Genomic DNA, 22,946 nt, shown 5'->3' with positions numbered 1-22,946 from the left:
CTGCCTCTCTCCCCATCTCCCCGTCTCCGTCACTCTCCCTGAGTGTCTCACTCTGTGTGTGGTGCTCTCAGTCTGGACTCAGGGGAGAGCAGTGCCTTCTCCACAGCACCCCCCATCCCTGGCCCAACAGCAGGCCCTGCTTCCAAAGTTGCTCCCATGTAGAGGGCAGGGGACCCCTGGGCATCATTCCAGGGCCTGCTCCCTCTGGGTGGCAGTGCTGACAGACAAGATAGGGATCGGACTCAGGTCTGTCCAGGCCTGAGCAAGGAGCACAGCCGGGTTATGTGGGGGCATCTGGGTGCCTGCAAATGTTTGCACGTGTGCAATCTGGGTTTGTATGCGGGTCTCCCTGTGTGGGGTGCTCTGGGTGTCTGTGAGCGTCTGGGCCTGTTTATGTCTATCTGCTAGATGTGTGCACGTGCGTCTTTGTGTGGGGCTGTCTGAGTGTGAGCACATTAGCCTGTGGGTCTATCCATCCATTAGAGCCTCAAGAGTGTGCCTGTGTCTGTGGGTCCCTGGGAGTACCTGGAGTCGGGCTGTATCTGTGTGGCTGTCCACGGGCCAGGCCCTCTGCTTGCATTCTCTTACCTAGTCATCAAGGAGGTGTAGATTCTGTTACCCTATTTGACAGATAGAAAAGTTGAGGCTCTTAACCCACATGCTTGGATGTGTGACTACGAATGTGTCTGCTTGAGGTTGAGAGCTTGGCATCTGGAGACAGACCTGGTTCAAACCCTGGCTCCTCCACCACTAGCTGCCTGACCCCAGGCAAGGTGGTTAATCTTGGGCAATCCTGACTTCATTCAGCAAAAATGTATCAATCAAAACCAGATAAAACTAATCCATGGTGCTACAAGTCAGAATAGGAGCTACCTTGGGAGGGGTTGACGGGAGAGGGCCCAAGGGAGACTTCGGAGTGCTGTAAATGTCCTGTATCTTGATCTGGGTGGTGGTTACATGGGTGTGTTCATTTGGAAAACAGCAATCAAGCTGTTCATTTCAGAAATGTGCCCTTTATGCACATTATACATCAATATAAAAGTTTACAAAAAATTTATTGAGCTCCTACTATTTGCCAGGCATTAAATTGCAATAGAAACAATAGTGCTTTGTGTGTGTGTGTGTGTGTTTAACATTTCAGAAAGTGAGTCGCTTCAGGCTTTACATACTTTCAACCCATTCCTGCCCTACTCCCTTTCCCCACATGGTCCCAATCATGATGGCAGGAGGAGGAAGGGAGAGGGACCACAGTCCTGGGCTGGGTTGCTGCCCTGCCCAACCTTGCCTGGCTGTGTTCTCCTCAAAGCAGCTATGATCTTCCCTCTGGGTTTTCAAATTGGTGGGCACTGTGGGGCATTTTGCTAGACGACGGCTGACATTCGATCAAGCTGGTAACAGAGTACTCTGCAGTAGGGCTCAGGGCAAGAAACGAGGGGCATAAGATGCTCAGTGGACAGACGTCACACCTGCTTGATGCATCCAGCAATGACAGGCAGTGCCTGGATACACACATTCCTGCTCTCCACCTGCAAGGTCCTGACCTGTCACTTGTCATTCCATAAAATATATTGAGCTCCTACATGCCAGGCCCTCCGCTGGGCCCCTCAACACACCTCACTTCACCCTCATTACAACTGTCATATAAAGGTCATGACTGTCACCTTCCAGCTGAGGAAACTGGGGCCTGGAGAGGTGAAATGACTTCCTTCAGCTCACACTGCTCAACAGTAGAGATTCCAACCTCATTCTGCCTGGCTCTCAACCTCCATCCTCTCTGGATGCATCTTTTCTCTGGGTTTCTGAGGTTACCTGAAGCTTTAGTAAAGGAACCAAATTCATTTGGTTTTGCCCTCTTGGAAGATTTTGAAATTTTGTGTCTTATATTAGGAAAACTCGAGCTTATGCTGCCCTTTGGTGACAGCGTTCACTCCTCATGGGGAAAGGCCTCCCTCATTGCCTGACATACCCTTCCAGCCCAGAGAAGAGCAGAAGAGGCAGGTGTAATGACCTTTGAGCTTTGTCAAAGGATCCAGCAGGGCGTGCTTATTTAGTATTTGAAAGAACACATGCATGAATGAATGGTATTTTGCTTACACGCTCCCCACTTAGCACATAGCACACGTGCTAAGATGATCTCTTGTCTGTCTCTGCCTCCACTCTAAATTCCTTAAGGGCAGGGACTGTGTCTACTTCATCTCTGGATCCCAACAAGCAGCCCGAAGTCTGGCACAAAAGAGGGTCCCCGCAAATATTACAAATTATTATAAATAAATATTGTAAATAGGGGAAGACCTTGGAATTGATCCCTGGGCTTCAGTAAGACGCTTAAGTCCCGTGAATCTGGCACACCTCTAAACAGCAGTGGTACCAGCTAGTTTCAGTAAGTGGTTTTATTACTGGTTAGATTTTACAAATTCTGATATTTGAACAGACTTCCACCTTAAAATTCTAAAACAACAAAGCGACTGTTGGAGGGGGTTTGATTTTTTTCCTTTTTTTTTTTCTTTTTTAGGACTATTCAAAGTAACAAACTTTTTTTTTTTTTTTTTTTTTACATTTTTGCTCTGGTCATAAATATACAGAGAGAAAAAGAGGGAGAGAAAAATGAACAAGTCATCCAAAGTATGGAGATAAAACAGTATTCCTAAGGCACGTGGCAGTCTTTGAAAATACAGAAGCTCTAGCCAACTTAAATTATTTGTTGTTTTTCCTCGCTCAGTCCACAAAACTGTACAGTGACACAAATGTTGTGTTGCAGATAGATCTTCCAAGTAATTCCAGTCCACACCGCTGTGTCTGCAAGGGGCGTAGTTATTTTCTTCCTCATTTTCCAGGCGAGATCCTAAAATGTGGTTAGTTAGTTGCTCAAAGCCTCTATTTTAAAATACACTTGGAATTCAACTAAAGATAATTTCTTTTTTAAAGAAATTGTGGGGCGGGGGCGGGGGGCCAAGAATCATTAGAAAAGGTTGGTAAGAGTCGTTTGCGAGGGGCTGTGAGGCTCGTGGCCCTCCAGGTTGCCAGGCACAGAAGTTAAGACGGACGTCACAGTCGGCAGGGTGGGGCTAGTCAAGTCTGTGAGGGTGGTGGGCGTGCTGGAGGGGCTGAGCGAGGCGTTGGACAGCTCTGAGGCCGGTCCCGACGGCGTCCCCGTCTGCAGCGCCGCCTCCGTCGACTTGTCCACGCCAGTGTTTTCCTGCCGTAAAAGGTTGCGCCTGAACTTGGCCCGGGCGTTCTGAAACCAGACCTGCGTCGGGGAGAGGGAAGGGCTGGTCAGAGGAAGGCGGGCAGGACGAGGAGAAGAAGGGCAGAGCATGCCTCCGGACTGTTTAACTCAGAGATGCCAATCGGTGTTCTGCCGGAATCGGGGCGGGGGGGGGGAGCTGTGTATTAAAAAGTTGGGCTGGCAATATTTTGTTTTGTATTTTTATTGTTAATACAATAAAAATGTCCTTTCCTCGAATTGCCTGTTACTGGGTTTCCCCTTCTGTTAGAAGTTTCTCAAATATTGTAGCCACTAGCCACATGTGGCCACCCAGCACTTGAAATGTGGCTAGCCCCAAGACGGCTGGTCTATAGGTGAGAACCACATCAGATTTGAAGGAAGTAGAATATCTCGATGGTAATTTTTATTTTGATTACACGTTGAAATGACAATATATTGGACATATTGGGCCAAACAGGATATATCCTTAAAATTAATTTTACAGGTTTCTTTTTGCTTTTTTAATGTGGCTACTGGAAAGTTTTCAATGTAAAATTACATATGTGGCTCACATAGCATTTCTATTCTGTTCTGGGAGGTTCACACAAACCAAATCTCGATCATTTTTCACCATGGTTGAGAGGTTCGTTTTTTTGGCAGTCGCCTTTAAGCGGGCAAGAGATCCCACAAATTCTTGTGGGTACCATTTTTCAAGTTTTTCATGGCAAGTCTGGGAAATACCAGAACGATGTAAAGAACACACAGGAATCAGTCAATAAAGAGTTACTATGAGGAAGAAAAAGACGCAGCTCCTAATCCCTGCCGCTATCTGCTGGAGAAGCCGCCAGCATCCTGGACCACTGGGTTTCAGGTCTCAGGGCGGAGTGGACAGAATGGGAAGAGCTGCCCGATGAAAGATTCCCTCTCCCGACCTGCCATGTCCCAGTATCCTTTACGAGGGAGGTGGGGTGGGGGGCCCAGTTACTGAGCTCTGTGTGAAAAGAATGCCCAAGAGAGAGAATAAGGGTTTGCTTTCATTTTCCCTTGAGCACCGACACATGCACACATTCGCACCCACACCACTGCACACAAGCCTGTACACACGAAGCATCGATACTTATCTACACAGCACCCCCCAGCCAGTATGCCCACCCATCGAACTGCACAGAGAGATCCCGCTGTACCCCAAGGTCCTCAAAGTACTTTGGGAGAAGCCAAGAAAATCTGGGGGGAGGAGGGTTGGGGGATGGGGTGGGAGGTTGTATCTCCCAGAGAAAAAAGCCCAAAGGGCAGGGCCCCTTCCCTTCCCTTTGCGTGAAGAAAACACTCGCCGGAAACCTCCCGGTAAAACAGAGGGCCTTGGAGAACTGAACAGATTCTAGGGTGTCCAGCTGCGTCCTTCCAGGTGCGCCTGCATCTCCTGTCTTCCCAGTGTCTCAGACAGGGATCGGAAGGGCCAGCCCTCGGCCCCACCCTCCCCTGGGGACCACCCCAGCTCCAGGGGCCTGTGGACTCAAACCCTCTTTTTGGTGGCCTGATACAACTTGGGCTCAATTAAAAAGCACAGCCTTTAGAATCCTGGAGTAAGGAGGGAGATGCAGACCCTGTGAAGTCGGGAAACAAAGCTCTCTCCCACTGGATCTTTCCAGGAAGAAAGCACATTTTCCCTGCCCTTTGCCCAAAGCAAGCCCATCACCTCTTCTGGGGGCTTGCAAATAAGTACAGTGCTTCTAAGACCAGCCTCGATAGGCACTTCTTGTGATGGGGGCTCCTTCCCTGCCCGGCCTGCAGAAATCTACAGAGGTGGGACTCTGTGTCCGTCTGCCCAGAGAATGACCGATGGAGAAAATGATGGAGAAAGCCCCCAGACACCCTCAGAGAGAAGAGGCGACTTCCCCAAAGTAACACTGCAGATTGGGGATGAGGAAGCCTGGAGCTGTGACACTCTTGCCACCGTCCTGTCCTGAGCATGTGTGGCCCTGTGAGCGTCCCATGGGCCTGACTCTCCAAGTGGTAGCAGGAGCGGGAAGCCCCGGGGGCAGTGCATCGCCCAGCGGTCCGGTCCGGGGCTCCAAGCCCTTGGGAAGGGCGGGAACAGTTAGTTGCTGGCTGTTTGCTATTTCTCTGGCGTTGCCCCTAACAGAGGTTTGTAAACAATGACACCATCTTCCACAACTGCCTTCTCTGCTTTACGGAATCTGAGGCGCTGGGAATCTGGTGGATGAAAGTCAACAACTCAACTAAAAGCCAGCTGCTGCGGGGGTTTGTGTGGAGTTTGTTTCTCACCTTAAGCCAGGCTTCACCAGAATTCTCCTGGGTATTTCAAAAAAAATCCCCTCCCAAGAGGTTGTTGGGACAGGGACCTTGTCTAAGTCATCTTTATATCCCTGGGGATATGGCAGAGGGACTGGCAAAGATTAAGAATCAGTCACATGCATTGAGTTAATAGTAATACTAACAGATAACATTTACAGACCTCTTCATGCCGGGCACCCAGCCATCCTCTAACATGCACGGTCACAGGTTATCTCCATGATAGGCCAAGTAGGGAGGTACTATCATTATCCCCACTTTATAGATTTAAAACCAGAGAGGCTTGGAGAGGCAAAGTCACTTGCCCAAGGCCACACAGAGGCCAAACTGAGAGTAAGATCCAGGATTATCTGCCATAAAAAGTCCATGCTTTCCCTACCACATGATCCGGAGTGAGTCAGTGAATGAATGAATGAATGAATGAGTGAATAAACTCAGAAGCAACTACGATGTAGTGGAAAGAGCACAGGCTGTAGCTTCCAGCTCTGGTTCTGCCACTGACCAATCAAGTGACCCCTGCTAGTCCCTTACCTCTGGGTCTGCCTCAGTTTCCCCACCTGTACAACAAGGGAGTTGGACCACACCATATGATCTCTATGGCCTCTTGGAGTGCTGACAGGCTGCGATTCTCTGGCAGCTGCAACAAGGAAGATGATCTGCTCTACCCACCCATCTTCTTGAACTGACAGCCCTCTCTCTTCATCTCCAGGGAGTGCCTCAGTCAGGTGCCCAGGGGATCCCCAGTAGGTCCTGGGTGGAGGAGGAAGCCCACATGGTTACATGGCTCCTCCTCAGACACCCCCTGGCCCTGAAGGCTGAGCTTTGCCTCGCAAATCCCCTTCCCCAGGATTCTTTCATCAAGGAGACCAGGAGGGTCAGTGGGAAACCCACTCTGCCCCACAGATCCCCTCCAGGGCCACTAAGGAAACCAGCCAAAATACCAACGCTTCAAGACCAAAAATGTCCACTGGCGGTTTCTTTTTATGACATCAAAACCAATGGCTGCACCCAAAGCATCTGACCAGATGGGACAAGTGGAAGTCACCACACAGCCACTCCACGCAGTCGCAGAGGAAATGTCTTGTGACGAATGTTATGTGAGAAAAAAAAGGATAACAAAATGACATCCTCTGGTATTGCAACTTCATAAAGCAAATAATGACGAATATTATTCACTCAGAAGGCAACGTCTAAGCAAAGTTCTAAGGATTTTACACATATGAACTCCTGTTAGTGCCTTACAAGGTCAGCACTGATATTATCATCAGGTGAGGAGACTGAGGCCCAGAGCCCAGCCAAAGACGCAGAGATGAGATGTGCATCCCAGCAAGCTGGGCCCACGCCCCTACCCACTACTTAACTTCCAAACTGCACACCTGGATTACTGGTTTCCTGTGTCTTCATATGGGTAACTTTCACCCCTAGTTTTCTAACCTGCCTGTATGGTGGTTCTATTATTTTATAAACTTTAAAGAAAGTTTTCTTTAAAGAATAAAAAATAATGAGCAGTGGACTGGATATCAGGACCCCTTAGGTCCAGTTCCAGGGCTACAACTACTTTGCTCTGGGGCCTTGAACAAGTCACTCCACCTCTCTGGGCTTCAGTTTCCTCTCTTCTAAACGGAGAGATTTGGGCCAAATCACCTATGAAATTCCATCCAACTTCAACCATCCGTGACTAGATCAAACACTCTGTACAGCCCTGTGCAAATGACATGCAGAACAATGCTCACTCTCCCCATTTTACAGGTGGGGAAGCTGAGGCTCAATGAACTGAAGTCCTAGTTTAAACCTCACCTCCTCAGGGAAGCCACTCCTGACCACCTCCCTCCCCAGGTCAGGTCCCCGTGTTTATGCTCTCGTTGCACCCCTATATTTTTCCACCCTAGCACTTCTTCTATTTTATTTTTGTCAAGAATTAAATAAGGATTCTGTGGCCAAATACACTTGGGAAATGTTGGACTAGACAAAGTTGAATCTCTTCAAGATTTCTCAATGCCTGTATTAATGCCAGTGTGCTCTGATCTCTAAGAGAAGGATGCAGTCAATCTTTGGCATTTCCCAAACTTATTTGGCCCTGGAATCATTTAAAGATATTTTTACTATGAGATATTTCAAATATACAGAAAAATATAGAGGTCAATCTTATCACCATTTTAATTATTTATACAGTACCTTGCTGGACATTGTCTCCCCTGTGGACTGTACATTCCAGCCGCGCGCCTGTTCATTGCCAGGGCCATCACTGAATCCTCAGTACCTCATGCCCCGCCCAGAACACGGCAGGTCAGTGTATTTGTTGAAGTGAGCGAATGGAGGAAAGCTAGTGTCCTCAGTTCTTGAGCTCTCACATAGGTTAATGATGACTAACTGGTCATCTGAAGAATGCTTTTAAACTGCTGGTTGTTAAAATGTATTTTCCTTCAAAGTCACACTGGGAACCCCTAAGGAGACGTTCACCCATCCAAATCCATCAGCTCACCAGCCCCTTCCCCAGCCTAGGGCACCTTAATATTCTGCCTTCCTAATCCTTCCCCAGGAAGGAAGAGAGGCAATGCAGAGGCGCATGGATGTGCTGAGCAATGCTCTCCAAGAACTGGTAAAGCTTAATGTCTTAATGGACTTCGGTCCAAGGAGCCATTCTGTCTCCCGGTCACCTTGCCCACTGGTGACAAGTGAGTACTGTGATTGTCATGCTGCTGCTGCTGGTGACAATTCTGAGCACTTTTTACACCCCTAGGGCTTTACAACAGAATTCCTGCTTTCCTACCAAGACATGGCATCTATGACTCACTCCTCCCCTTGTCCCCCATCTGTCCTGCTGCATTCGGCAGCTACATCCAAGGGGAGGGGGTGCTGAGAATCACAATCCCTACACTGTGCCATATTGGAAAGAGCTGTGGAATCAAACCAATCTGGGCTTGACCCCTCCCATCACTTATTAGCTGTGAGACTCAGTGCAAGGGTTTTAGCCTCTCTGAACCTCAGTTTCCTCATCTGCAAAATGAAGATAATTAAAATTTTTAAATGTGTGCAGAAGGGGATGGTAGACTGAGCCTTACTAGGTAAATGTGTATGAAGTTAATACTTTTGAGTCCCTCGTATATACTTTACGAATTACACTTTATGTCATCTTATTTACTCCTTGCAACCACCTAGTGAAGCACTGTTATCATCCTCATTTTATAGCTGAAGCTTAGAGAGGTTAAGTCACTCACTCATAACCATTCAGAGAGTAAGTGGGAGGGCTGAGTCTGGACCTTGTATCAGCTCCAAATTCCAGCAGGGATACTGCATCCCGGGCCTGCCATGTTGATGCTTATGCATTACAGATTCAGTAACAGCCTAGAATCCCTACACACACACACACACACAGAGACACACACACACACACACACACACACACACACACACACACACACACACACACACGCCCTACATCATCCACTTCTGGGAACACAGCCTCAACCTCAACCTGCCCTGCCCTGCAGGCTCTCTCCACAGGGTCGAGGTGGACCACAACCTGCAGGGGGCACCCAAGGCCTAGCACAATTAAGCTTGTGTAGCCAGTGATGAGAAGCCATTTCATGGGCACCTACTTTGTCTACTTTGTACCAGCAGGCACCATGCTGGAGCCTTCCCATTCATTGTCTCAATCCTCAGGAATCCTCAAGGTACAAGCTATTATTATCTCCACTTCAAAGACAAGGAATTGGGCTCTGAGAGGAGAAGTTAAAGTGCCCAAATCACATTGTTGTTATGTCAGAAAGGACTTTAATCTATATGTTACCTTCCAAAGCCACACCACCAGCTGCCTCGCCCCAAACTGCCCCCATCCCATCTCCCCCAGCTGGCCCATCAGTAGTCAGAACACCTGGGAGAGAGCCCCACCCTGTCAATGCCTGGCTCCTGTGTCCTCAAGTAAATCACTTCACCTCACTAGTTCTTAAGCTTCTCATCTGTAAAATGGGCAGGAAAATATTAAGGTAAGGAAGACGAGTGGCTGGAAAGACAAGGCTTTGCAAACTGCTGCATAGTCACGAGCTGCTGTGCTGTTAGGGAATACTAAGCATTTGTGCAGGAGATTGGGAGGTCTGGGAGGAGGGAGAACAGGGGTCTGATGTGTCCTGTGGGTATGACTGCCCTCACCCCAACAACGTACAGGCCATAAACGATACTCACACTCAGAGGCTGTCACTGCTGGGTTGGCTTAGAGGAGAAAGGGCAATGCCCACTGATCAGACGCGCCTGGATGTGGATCCAGCTCTGCTACCTAGCAGCAAAGTGTGACTTGGGGCAAGTGGAAATCATTTGGGCCTCAATGTTCTCTCATCTGTACAGTGGAGGAGAAGGGATCATGACGCCTGATAGTGAGGACTCAATGAGCAAGTGTACTTCATGAGTCTTTCAACACATAGTAGACACATAGTAGAGCGCTCAAACATTTATTGATTAGTGCTTCTATCAGTGATTCTCTCTCTCAACTAGTCCCATGCCCTGGCTTTTCTGAGTCCCCATGGTGGAGAGGGCATGCAGGTGTGAACAGCCCTGGCTCAGGATTCTAGGGGAGGAAGAGCAAGTCTAGACCCAGGTCACACAGATGAACCCTTCCTCACATACAGGGTAGGTAATTGGTCTCTCCCCTGGTCTCCCATAGAAACTCCCTCCCGACTGATCACACTATGGGGAGACTGATTGTGGGTCTGTCTCGACACCTAATAGGTGAACCTCTTCAGGGCCAGGACTGTGGTTCATTCACCTCTGTGTCCCCAGGGCCTGGTGCCAATAGCTATTTGGTCAGATGAAAGAATGAGAGATAACTATGCTGGAAATCCAATGGGTTCCTAAATCAAGCTTCCTGCCTTACCAAGGCCAGCAGAGATCAGCTCCCCACTCCAGATTCAGACCCAACCATGGACATTTACTCTTTATTTCACTTAATCTGGATAATTGGCGAGGTATGTGCCCTAATGGTGCCCATTTGACAGATGAGAAAGCTATGGCTCAGAGAGGGTAACTAATTTGTGCAAGACACACTGCCAGTGAGTAGACGGGCAGAACGGAACCCAGCTCTGCCTGACTTCAAGTCCCTGTTCCTGCCCCTGCCTGCTCTTAGGGCTTTTTTCACGGATCCCTTTTCCCCCACCAACTCACCATAAGGGCATCTAGAGAGAGGAAGGACTACTAACCAGAGAAAAGGCAGCAACCACAGATCCTGCGTCCAAATTCGCCCAGGGCTGAGGAACAGAGGGGGCGCCAAGAAGAGTCGCCCGACCTAATCCCCAAAAGGAAAAGTCGGAGGAAAACGGACCAGCGGGATCTGAGACCCCAAGGGGCCGCCTCTTCTAGAGCCCTGGTCAGAGGGACCTTGGGCAAAACGGATCCCAAACAGGAGGGGCGGGGCCTGCGGGGAGCTCCAGGGCGGGGGGCGGGCCCAGAGAGGCGCATCGGCGTCTCATTGGCGGGTCCTCAGCTCCCTCCGCTACGTCACTGAGACCGCGCGAGACCAAGCTGCGCCAGACCCGTCGCGGTGCACCTGGCTGGCAGCCGGGGGCCTGGGCGCCTGGACTCCAGGCTTCCCGGAGATCTGCGGACCCTCGCCCGCGTCACAGTCCCATCCCGCCACCAATGTCACCTCCAAAATGCTTTCTTAAAAGTTCTAACAGACTCGCAAGAAAGCTTAGGGTGGCTTCACAGCCTTCGGTGTCGTCACCATCACCCTCACCCACTCGGTGTCGCCACCCACCCCCGGGCCCTCAGTCCTCAAAGACTTAGGGCTAGGGGGTCGGTCGGACTGGCCTGCCCTCAGAGTCCAGCACCACTCCTCCTGCTGTGGGACCATAGTCAACTCACTTCATCTCTCGATTTTCTTACCCAAAAATGCGCATTGTTATCCCTACAGTCACACGTTCTGAGGAATAAATTGGTTAAACTAGCTATAAAGGGAGATATTCTCCCACCTTATCATTGTACAGATATGGAAACTGAAGTCCAGCCACCAGAATAACTGTTTATACTAGTTAATATCAGTTAACTGATTATTCTAGTTAATGTTATCCTAGCTACCATCCACTGAGCGGTTGTCAGCTACTGTGATGGGCACTTACATTATCTCAATTGCTCCTCCAATAAGCCTTCAGTGTAATTTCTTGTGCCCATTTCACATACAAGGAAACTGAGGCTCAGAGGAGTTGGGTGACTTGCCCAGGACCATGAAACGAGTAAGAGGAGGAGCTGAAGATTTAAAAAGTGGTGACCCAAGGCTCTGCCACAAGTTTGGGTCATACAGGCAGCTGGGATACCTGTATCCCCAAATGGGGTTCTTAACATTTTGGGGGTGGTGGACAGACCCTTAGGGTATCTGGTGAAAGCTCTGGATCCTCTCTATCAAGAAAGCACCCTCACATACAAGTGCAATGCTGCTTGTTTTCAGAGGCACCCATCTACTTCCACCCAGGGGATCTGCCCTAATCCCTCTCCCTTACAAACCTTGCTTCTGGGAGAGTCTGAGAAGCAACAAAGAAACAGAAGGTAAATCTAGAGAGAGACAGGAAAGAGAGAGAGAGAGAGAGAGGGAGAGAGAGAGAAACTAGAGAGAGCAAGTGAGGAACAAGAAGCAGAAAGAGCAAATGGCTAACAGCAGGTGCCTTGGACGGGCATCCTGGTTTAAGGGGCCAAGGTTGCCGGTGGGGATGTGGGGGGAAGCTCTGGTTTAACTGAAATGCTTGAACCTTTTACAACATGAGCATATTTGAGTGTCACTTGGGTAATAAATAGCAACTAAGAACTGCTTACAAGAAAGAAAAGAGACTGAGTGTGTAGACAAAGAGGACAGAGGGACACACAGACACAAAACAGAAACATTGAGGGACAAAACTTGAAGGAGAGAAGACAAAGTTAGAATGGAAAAAAAAAAGATTGAAATACAGCTAGAGATAGACTGAAGAGATGGAGAAAGAGAACAGAGAAAGATAAAGAGGTAGGCGGACGTAGAGCGGAAGGTCCTTCCAAGGCCCACGGCCACTGTGGGATTCCACCCCAGGTCCTGACGCCACAGATGCCCCCACCCCTAGCCCCGGCCTGGCTGACCTGGAGGACCCGCTTGGTGAGGCCCGTCTTTTGCGCAAGCTGCTTCAAGTCCTTGGCGTCGGGGTTGTGGTTAATGGCAAAGTAAGACTTCATGGTCCGAAGCTGGTGGTGCTTGAAGGAGGTGCGCATGCGCTTCGTCTTCTGGCTGCTCGGGTACGGCTGGTCGCGGTCCAGGTGCTCCGCATCGTTCTCGTTGCAGCTCAGGGCTGGGGAAGGAACGCAGAGGCAGCAGGTGAACCTCCTGGTCCGGACCCCCACAACACTGCCAAGTCCACACCCACCCCACGCTTCACCAAATGTTTCTAGCCTCAGAACCACACGGTGGGTGCTGCACCCCGGTGAGGTGGAGGTATTATCCCATTTTATAGACTTATAGGGGAGTTTGAGGTTGAGAGAGCCATCTACCCAGGGTCATTCAGCTAGGAAATGCTGGATTCAAACCCAGCTCTAGGAGAATCCAAAAACCATTCTGAGCCATCATGTTACAATAATAATAGTAATAATAACAACAGCTACAACTTGTCAATGACATTCAACTCCACAAGATGTGCTAAAGGGCTTTACATGCACATTTTCATCCTCAAAACAACCCTTTGAGCCAAGCATTATTTCCCCCTTTTTACAGATATTGAAACTGAGGCTCCGAAAGGGAAGTCACTTGACTGCAGACGCAGGACCATGATCTCCCCGTTTCTCCCTGCACTCCCTAAGGAGGAATGCAGTCTCCAGTCTCCCCTGCCCCTTCCCCCCACACAGTGTCTGGGGCAGGCACCTGGAAGTCACAGGCTTCAACTCACTTTCCATACTCTCCACTCACTTTCAGTTCTCCCTCATCAGTTCCTACAACCAAAGGTACTGCACGATCCCTTAGCCCTGGGCCACAGGCACTGGGTCGAAGGTTGGAAATTGTATTTTGTAGCTTAATCCTCACCACTGCCCTATGAGGCAGTTGTTTCCCAGTTTGACAAATGAGGTGAATGAGGCAGGGAGGTTAAGCTATCTTTGGAAATCTCATGGAGTGGCAGAGTTCTAACCAAAAGGGAAGGAAGCTGGAGGAAAATATTAACATGTATGCCACACCCAGGGTATGCCTTTGGCTCTACATACATGGGGGGAGGGGGGCTTCACTACTGCTTCAAGGGGTGGCTACTGCTATTCACCCCATTTTAGAGATGAGGAAACTAATGCTAAGGAAAATAAAGCCACACCATTGGTTATGGCTGAGCCTAGATTCAACACTGCAGTGCTTGCCTCCTTGCTGTTTCTTTCCCCTACACCATAAAGGCAGGCAAAGATGAAGCATGACTCTTTGGGGAGCCCGTCCCCATCCAGAAGGGGCCCAGCTGGGCCTGCCAATGCCTGGAAGGCACTGGGGTGGGGGACAGGGATGGAAAACTTGGGCCTCAGAAAGTTGCTTCGCAACCTGGTGGCTGATGGGGACACGCAGGACCCCTCTCCAAGATCCCCTCAATACATCCTGAGCCATTCCACACATAAGGTCTTACTTTGGGGAATGCCTCATAAGAGATTAATTCATTCCCCCTAAAGTGGGCAACTGGGAATATATCTCCTGTCTCATCACATGCCCATAATAGAGCTGCAGATTTAGCAAATAAAAATACAGATTGTCCAGTTAAATTTGAATTTCAGATAAACAATAAAAAATTTTTTAGTATGATGTCTCAAATATTGCATGGGACATACCTATACTGAAAACTGCTTTGTTGTTTGCCTAAAATTCAAATATTGCATGGTATACACTCATACTAAAAAATTATTCATTGTTTATTTAAAATTCAAATGTTGTATGGGATACACTTACACTAAAAAAATTTACTTGTCGTTTACCCAAAATTCAGATTTAACTGGGAGTCCTGCATTTTATCTGGCAATACTACCTCAGAAGTACTCCTGCTCTCCTGGTGACCTACTCCTCCCCTGTCCAAGTGAGGAGTGGTCCCTTGCAGAAAAATTTCACAAGATGCTGGTCTTGTCCCTAACCTAGGAGTTGTCAGCAAGTGGCTACACCTCCTAAGGGCTCCTCCCATAGGCACCCAGGCACCCAAGTCCTCCAGCCAGGCTACTCCCACTGAGAGTGCTCAGGGTGAAGAACGAGGATCCAGCAATTTAAAGGGGATCACAGAATGACTCCAAATGGGATCCATGGAAACTGCCCTGCCCCCACTGTGGGGAGCAACCCTCTTCTTGCCCCTAGTCCCCAGCTCCACGGGAGGGGGGGGCGGGCCTCCCCACAGGGGATCTCTGGGCCCATTCCTCCGCCCAGCCCCTGCCTGGGCCTTGCTGCTGTTAATGAGCTCCATGGGGACCCTGGCGCCCCACGAACCCAAGGGACGTGCCCTGAGTGAGGCCTAGATGGGGGGAGGTGGTTGGGGGAGGGAGAAAGAAAGGGCAGAGAAAGGAAAGAAAGGGACAGATGTAGAAAGACAGAGAGAATGGAGAGAAAAGGAGAGATGGTAGGGAGGGAAAATGGACAGAGCCAGGAAAAAAGAGAGAAGAGCAGAGGAAAAGAAAGCAGTGGATATGGAGAGAACCAGAGAGAGACAGCTACAAAGACAGAAAGAAACCAGGAGAGACACAGAGAGAGCCTGAGGGGACAGCAAGGCCCGGAAATAGTAGGGATGTTGTGTGGTGGAGGGTCCAGGCCAAGGAACTGAATCCGAGGTCTCAGGGAGACTGGGTCCCTGCGGGGTGGCTTTTTCGAAGCTGTTACAGGCTGGGGAGTGGTGAAAAGGGGAAAGGGAGAAAAGGAGAGGAGGGCAGAAAAGGAGTCGGCCCAAGGCAGGGAGGCCGAGGCCGGCCAGCGGCTGGGGCAGGGGGCTGCGCTGGGGGCAAAGAGGCTGTTGAGCCCAGATTTGGTCGGTGCCCCAGGCCCCGCACTCTCGCCCCCAGCTCCCCAGAAGGATCGTGGTTCCCCAGAATTGGGTCCAGGGAGGAGCAAGGGGATGAGGGGAGGGGGAGGACCAAGCTTTCTCTCTCCTTTTTTTTTTTTCCTCTCAATTAGGCCGATTCAATGGAGCTAAAGAGCTCGTAAAATCATGAATAATTTACTCGTGATCTGTTATTAACCCATCGGGTTTCGAGCTCTTGTCGCTGGGACTGAACCTGTAATCAAATCTGACTTCGCCTCATTCTACTAAAGACTAGATTGTAGGTTCAATTGTCTAAATAATGGATTGGAATCAAATCAGTAATTACGCCGCCAGGCACACACACACACAGAAAGCTGGGGCTGGGGGAGGCCCGGGCATCCGGCAGGTCCGCGCGGGACTCCCGTGGCCGCGGCGCGCAAACCCGGGCGCAAAGCGTGCGGCCCGGGCCCCTCACGGGCTCCGGCAGCCTTGTCCGCGACCCCGGCCGGCGGGCAGCCACGCTCTGGGGTGGGGTAGGTTTCAGTTCCGCCTCTGGGACCTGGGCTGCGCTCTCGGACCAGAGGGGCAGCCAGAGAAGGACCGCCGCGGCCATCGCCCCGGAAGGACTTCCGACCCTGCGGCCCCGCCGCTCTGACTGCCCTTCCCTGAGCGAAGGGCCGGGCGCACCGACGGCGCCCCCTCGCCACTCTGCCCGAGCTCACCGCGCTGTAGTTAGGTGCCGCCGCTCCTCCACCGGACTGTCCCCCACAGCGATGGGCTTTGCAGGGGGTCCATGTGGCTGGGCCCCTGGGTGCGGGACACACACAAACAAGCTCGAGTCCTCACAGTCAGAATCACGGACACACGCACACACACACTTGCCCGGACACACCTCCGAAATCTCACCCTCCACGGGGCCCTCTTTCCAGTCCCAGCGGCCCCGCGGCCCACACTGCGGCCATTTCTCTCCTGCCAGCGCCGGGAGGGGAGGGAGGGGGACAGCAGCCAGACCGGGGGAAGCCTGGACGGGCTGGAGCGGCGAGGGAGGCTCCCCCCTTTTCCCAACCTAGTCCCGGGAGCCCCGAGTAAGCGAGCCGCAAAGCCACCGGCGGCACGCAGTGCGCGGTTAAGCCCGGGCCAAGGCCAGAGACGTGAGCGTCGGGAGAGAAAGAGACAGGAACAGAGAAACGGGAGACGCACGCAGAGAGAGAAAGTGGCGCCTAGAGAGCCGAAAGGAAAAAAAAAGGAAGAGAGGGACCAAAGAGAAAATGACGAGATGGCATGCGTGGGGAAGTCTCGTAGAGGTGCCAGCTCCTCTGAAATTCAGCCTCCAGCCACATCTTGCTCGGTGCGGCGCGGCCTCGCCAGGCAGGGCGGCGGAGCAGCAAAAAGCACAAATACACCTCGGTACCTCCTACCTTTCAGTTGCAAACCCGGTTGCGAACCTGTCTGCCCGGGAAAACATAATCCCGCTCCCAACCACCACGCGCCCTGTGGCCCAGCCCGCCTGCTGTTCCTACTGGAGGCCGACCCCACTTGATAAATAGACCGGCTTTGTTTTGGGGGACCTGATCTGGACTCCGTGTGGTCTATTCAGGGTGGTGGGTGACGAGGGATGGAAGTTTTGGAGAGCCGCATCTCTGGTAGAGCCTTCAACAAATATTAAATCCGCCTCACAGACCTGGCCGCAGCCCCCTCACCATTTACCAGACTGGGGGCTGTATTTTCCTCCCAGCTCCGCACACCAAGACACACATGCCCCACGATCACCCAACAAGCAACTTCGTTGGAGCGAACAGGGGATCCCCACCCGCCTCCCATCCCACCCCCCGCCCCCCTCCCCGCCCCGAGCCAGCTCAGATTTTTAAAAATCAAAATAATCCTGACTTCTTCCCCACCACAGCCCTCCGCACAGTTCAGGGTTTTTGTTTTGTTTTGTTTCCACTTGTGCATTGGACTAAGGGGAAAAGGAGAAAGAAAACAAAGTCTCCGAATCCAATTCTGTCGCAGACGAAATAAAGAAAGTAATTGCAAATAAACTCGATTATCAAGTTCAGAAGCCCAGGGAGTCATAAACCTTTCCCGGCCTTGCAGACTTCGGGCAGATGTTAATGGTTCAATTTGCCGGGCCTCAGAACCCCCGCAGCTGTCCTGAGCGCGGAGGGACGCGGGAGGGGGCAGAGCCTCTCCCGGAACAACCCGGGGTTCAAAGATGCCGGAAATGCGAAACAAGTCCTTCACCCTACCCCGGCGCAAGGCCAGGCCTACTGGGTCCCAACCCGGGGCGCCGACTTTGGAGGGTCGCGGCTCTCATCCCAGCGCCCCGCTGTCACCCGGAACTTGGAGGAAGAGCCCCCGGGGGAAACCGAGACCTGGCAGAGCAGGAGGACTGGGTGGGACACTACGACCCACTTTTTCTCAAAGGCTCCTGGGCCCAAGTTTCCCTAGCCTGCCGCACTCAGGACACTTCGCATGACCCCGGCTGCAGGCCAGGCCAAGCTCGGTGCCCGAGGCCACAGCCAGTGCTTTCTCTTGGGACCCCCGCCACTCTGCTTCGCTCATCCATCGCCCCAGATCCTCTCCCTCAGCCACGCCAACCTAGAGCCTGTTTGGTGTCGGCTCTGCCTTGTTTTCCCTATCCTTGCACTTTCTGCACAGCAAAGTGGGTAAAAGGCCCAAACCAAAAAGCTGTTTCTAAAAAATTTCTCAGCGACATGGTCCTGCACCCAGAGCATCAGGACCATTAATACACCCTCTCCTCCCGCTCCAGCCGAGAGCACAAGGGCTGGAGCCCAGGGAGCTAATGTCCCTTCTGCCAGGTCATCCGGTGGGCCTGGGGAAGCTAAAGGCTGGAGTACCCAGAGTGCTATAAGTATACATGTATAAGACACTGAAATTCACTCGGCTCTTGGCCACTGACGCAGTGCACTTTCCCTCAACCCGTCGGGGCGCTCGGGGCGCCTCGCACTCACCAGCGTTGTAGGCTGCCAGGTCCGCCCCGGGCCCTGGGCTCTTGCGCTTCCTCGGCCGCCCCTTCTGCACCGTGCCCACGCCATTGTAGTAGGGAAGACCCAGAGGGTTGGCCCCGGCTGCACCCAACCCCGCGCTCTTGGCCGCGGCAGCTGCCGCCGCTGCGGCTGCCACATCCGCGTGGTTGAAGTGCGCGGTGTACTCGCCCTGCAGCAGCGCCTCGAAGTGCAAGCGGCAGTAGACCAGGCTGTCCTTCATGCCGAAGTGGTCTCCCGTGGTCAGCATCTTGTTACACGTAGTGCACGTGAAGCAGTTGAGGTGATAAACCAAGTCCCGAGCTCGCATCACCATCTCCGAGGCCGAGATGCCTAGGTGGCAGCGGGCGCAGCGCTGCACAGAGAACCGCCTGTAGGGACCATCGAGGGAGGGACTGTGGGGACACACGGTTGGGTACCCCCCCATATCCCTCCTCCAAGTGCCATTGCTGCCACTGGCGGAACTCCACTCCTCAAGACTGGCAACCAGGTCTTAACTTGGAGGATGGGGGGAAGATGGAACTAGATTTTGGCCCAGGTCTGGTCCTACCCTGAAATATAGTTTCCCTTAAACATTTTCATGCCTACAAAGACTTTACCCAGAGTCTGAGCAAGCCCTAGGAAAGCCTTTGCTCGGGAGTAAGGGGAATTTCCCAGTTACCCCTTCCTCAGCCTCCACAGCAGTGCCTGGGCATCCTACAGGCATTTGTAATTTGTAAGAAACACAGAGACGGAGAGAGAGAGAGACAGACAGACAGACAGAGAGAAAGGGAGAGGAAGAAAGAAAGAAAGAGGGAGAGAGAATAAGCAGACCTAACCCTAAACCCAGAGAGGAGAACCAAGGAACCTGGAGTCTGTTAGTGATTCCCGTTCTTCAGTCCTGGCCAGTTTTCACTCCCATCTCCAGGAAAGACCCGGAAATGCACCCAATCCAATCCCCCAGCTCTCCCTCCAACTTTGTTCCACACCAGCCTAGACTGCCTGGGTTTGGCGGTGGGGGGGGGTGCCTGTTTCTGTTCCCTCTAGTTGACCCAAGAAACTTCAAAGGGAGAAGGGTGCAAGGACCCCCAACTCGAGCTTATTTTTGGTCTAAGCTAAGAAGAGGACACTTTCTCCTTTTCTCTGGGTCCCTACACTTTGCAGATCTTTCCAAGATTTCCCTCAAATTGCTGTTTAAAAAGGATGTCATCCAATTTGTACTGGCTTGGAGAAGGGAGGACCTAGGTAGGGAACCCTCCCTTGGGACTGGAGGGAAGGCAACCGGAGAAGATTGCATCTGAGATGAGGGGTCCTGGGTGCCCAGGGCAGTGGGTCCCGAGGTGGGGGCTACCTGTAGTAGTCTTCCTTGCAGTAGATGCTTCCATCCTTGCTGAAACAGGTGAGCTCCGACTCCAGGTTGAGCTTGCACTCGCAGCACTTGAGGCAGCGCATGTGCCACTGTTTGTCCACCGCCAGCAGGTAGTAGCGGTCGGAGATCTTGCCCCCGCAGCCGGCGCAGAGCGCAGCGCGGTCACTGCTGATGGACGGCATGGTCTGCGGAGGGAGGGAGGCGCGAGTCCGCAGCGCCTGCGTCAGCCTGCGACCCCGCCGCCACGCCACGGGGAACCGGGCACCTGCAGCTCCCTCTGAGGCTCCAGCTAGCCCTAAACGCGGGGGTGGGGGTGGGGTGCCTGCCAGGGTGTGCGGTGCTCTTCCTGCACCCCAAAAGGCCCATATCCAGGGGGCTCAGGACCCAGGCCCGCCCATGCAGCCCAAGCCGGCCACAGGCCCAGGACCGGCTGCTGGCCTGGATAGATCTTCCTCCTTACTTCTCCCCCTTCCTGTCCCCTCTGCTCTTTTCCCAGAAAGGCTCCTGCTGTGTTTGGGGACTCGGGGCAGCAGTGGCTACTTCAGCCAAGCCCTCCAAAAGCTTCCCCCAAACTGTTTCTTAAAGGAGCCACTCTGCTGGGTCCCAGGAAAAGGGGTAAGATGACCATTAAAAGTCACCCTCCACACAGACTCCTCTCCAGAGACTCGGTGGAGCTCCTGGCCCCTAATCCCAGTGATCTCTGGATCCTTAAGCCGAAGGTTCAGGCCAGGGCAAATCGCGGGGCAACCTCTGCCCCTCCACTACCTCTGCCACATTGTCTGGGGCCCTCTTGGGTCCTGGGAGATGGTGAGTGGGGTGCATGGGCACCCTCAAAGTCTCTGAGCGCAGGATAGGCCCAATCCAAATCCTCTCCTAACCAAACTGACAGGCTGAGAGGGTTTAACTGGGGAAGAAGAGCTCAGAAGCAGAGGCACTGGGGCTGCTGCTCTTGCTTTCCAAGCAGAGAAGCTTCGCTCGTGCTCCCCACCTCCTTGGCCTCTAAAGGTCACTTCTGGGCCCGGCTTGGGCAGCGTCTGCTCATCGGGCCCCCAGGGAGGTCTGAGGCAAGGAACTGGCTATTTGGGGCTGGGCTGGTGGAGCCAGGTGTGGAGATCCGAACGGACTCTCCTTCCACAAGAGCCAGGCCAGAGCCTGAACTCCCGGCCCTAACCGAGCCAAGTCGGGCCAGCCAGGAGGCCCAAGATGCGAACAACGAAAAGCCCTAGCCTAGAAGACTTCGACCCCTGAAACTGCGCTGGGACGGGAACCCCGATTGCCAGGAGGCGGGGAGAGGCCCAAGTCGGCTGGAGCCCCAGTGCTGCCGGTTTGTTCGCCTTCCCCGCGCCGCAGGCGGCGCCGCCAGCAGCCAGAGCCGAGTGGTGGAGGAGAGCGCAGGGCTGGCGACCAAAAAGCCCGTTGAAGTGAGAAGAGAGCCATCGGGCCGCGGGTAGGACTTCGCTCCCACTTCGGGAGAAATGCTCTCTTCCACCCTCAGCGTCTGAAATTTCGGTTTCAACCTTGTTTCCCTCCTCCGCCAGCAGCCGGGTTTCCCCTGAGCCGGGAGCTACGGGCCTTGCATCCTGTCCGCGGAGCCCCAGCGTCCAGTCCCGTGCGGCACGAAGGACGCTCCCCAAATTGCCCCCAAACTTAGGAGAGCAGAGGTGCAGACCGAGCCGGTCCCGTCCCAGCTTTTGGCCCCGACCCCGCAGCTGTGCGCCTACCGTCTCCGTGTCGCCGCGGTCGATGGCGGAGCTGATGGCGGGAGCCTCGCTCTTGGCCCTGCGGTCCATCTCGTCGATGACCCCGTGCACCTCGGGGCCCGACAGACTGTGGAACAGCATCGCGGCGGGACCGGCGGGGCCGGGGGCGCGGCTCCTCCGCGGGAGGGCTTGCCCCCCGCCTCAGCTGCCTGGCGCTCCCCGCGCTAACGGGCCCGGTGCATAGCCACCGCGGCCCCGGCCCCGCCCGAGCTCGGCTGTGCCCCCAGGCCGGGCTCCGGGCCCCGGGCGCCCGCGGGCCAGGACGCCTCCCGCCGAGGAGCGGGGGCAGCTACATCGCGGGGCGCCTGGTCGGCGGCGCCAAAGCCAGGGTCACAAGGGCACGGGGCGGGTGGGGGGGTGGGTGCGGGAGGGGGCGAGAGACCAGGGCAGAGGTCAGCGCCCGCCGCGGGCGCTTTCACGCCGCGGGCATCGCCCGCCCGTCTTCGGCGCCCCCGGCGCAAAGCAGGAGCGCAAACTCTGCCCGAGGCTGCGACGGCTGCGGTCGGGGCTCACCCGGGAGCGACTAGGTGCCCACGGCCGCCCAGCTGCCTGGACCGCTCCCCTCCCCGGGATGTGCCCCCAGCCCAAGGCAACCCGCCTAGGCGCTGGGTCGGCTACTGAAGTACGGGTTTCTCGGAAGCCGGCGAGCGGAGCAGAGACACCGGGAGAATTGAAGAAGAGGAGGAGGAGGAAGAGGAGGAGGAGGAGGAGGAGGAGGAGGAGGGGGAGGAGGGGGAGGAGGAGGAGGAGGAGGAGGAGGAGGAGGAGGAGGAGGAGGAGGTGGAGGAGGTGGAGGAGGAGGAGGTGGAGGAGGAGAAAAAAGGAGGAGGAGCAGAGTGGGAGGAGGAGCCGCCGGCCGCGGGCCCAGCCGCGCGCAATGCTCTCCAAGAGCGCGCCGAGCCCAGCCCCGGCTCTGCAGTCCGCGCCAGCCAAGCGTCCGCGCCTTTTCTACAGCCGCGCCTGACATCACGTCCTGCTGCCGCGCCATTGGCCGCCCGGCACCCCGGGCCCTGGCAGCGCGTGCTCCGGGAAGGCGGGAGACCCGAGAGGGAGGGGAGCAGCTAGAGGAGGAGAGGAGCGACGAGATGGTGGGAGCTGGTGGGCGAGGCTGGAGGGCGGGGGCGGGAGGGAGGAGGGAGAGCGCGGGGTTTAGAGTTTTAAGCTACAAACAGTTTCCTGCGATTGCTTCGGGAAGGAAATTTAAACCCTCTTTCCCCGCCGTCTCCATCCTATGAAGGCGCAGCCACCAGAGGATGCTTGAGGAGGTCTCACTCTGGTCTCCCCTCGGCCCGGAGCTGCCCCTCGGGCACCGGCTGGGGAGGCCTGGGAAGGCAGGCCTTGGAGCAGAGCTGGGAG

The 22,946-nt window shown here is 53.6% G+C and overlaps 1 protein-coding gene across 1 annotated transcript; it reads right to left on the bottom strand.

Moving 5' to 3' along the window:
• Positions 1 to 2,520: 2,520 nt before the first annotated feature.
• On the bottom strand, positions 2,521 to 22,262 carry LHX2 (LIM homeobox 2). The gene is made up of 5 exons (XM_029203055.1): positions 21,552 to 22,262; positions 19,813 to 20,015; positions 18,450 to 18,853; positions 12,608 to 12,813; positions 2,521 to 3,247 (listed from the first exon to the last, which is right to left on the bottom strand). The coding sequence occupies exons 1-5, from the start codon at positions 21,669 to 21,671 to the stop codon at positions 2,960 to 2,962; spliced, it is 1,221 nt and encodes a 406-aa protein (XP_029058888.1). The 5' UTR covers positions 21,672 to 22,262; the 3' UTR covers positions 2,521 to 2,959.
• Positions 22,263 to 22,946: the final 684 nt, after the last annotated feature.

This window comes from Monodon monoceros, unplaced genomic scaffold (genome assembly GCF_005190385.1).
Source record: "Monodon monoceros isolate NGI ecotype Baffin Bay Population unplaced genomic scaffold, NGI_Narwhal_1 Super_Scaffold_5, whole genome shotgun sequence".
Classification (NCBI taxonomy): domain Eukaryota; kingdom Metazoa; phylum Chordata; class Mammalia; order Artiodactyla; family Monodontidae; genus Monodon; species Monodon monoceros.
Note: the sequence above shows the minus strand (reverse complement) of the source record. Positions and strands in the feature narration are given on the sequence as shown.

What these genes read in the sequence shown, in the direction of transcription:
- LHX2 (XM_029203055.1), bottom strand. Translation starts at nt 21,671, where the DNA reads ATGCTGTTCCACAGTCTGTCGGGCCCCGAGGTGCACGGGGTCATCGAC. An exon ending in ACCGCGGCGACACGGAGACG is followed by an intron (nt 20,016 to 21,551) that starts GTAGGCGCACAG and finishes CTCCCTCCGCAG; the next exon opens with ACCATGCCGTCCATCAGCAG. An exon ending in CCTGGCAGCCTACAACGCTG is followed by an intron (nt 12,814 to 18,449) that starts GTGAGTGCGAGG and finishes TTCCTTCCCCAG; the next exon opens with CCCTGAGCTGCAACGAGAAC.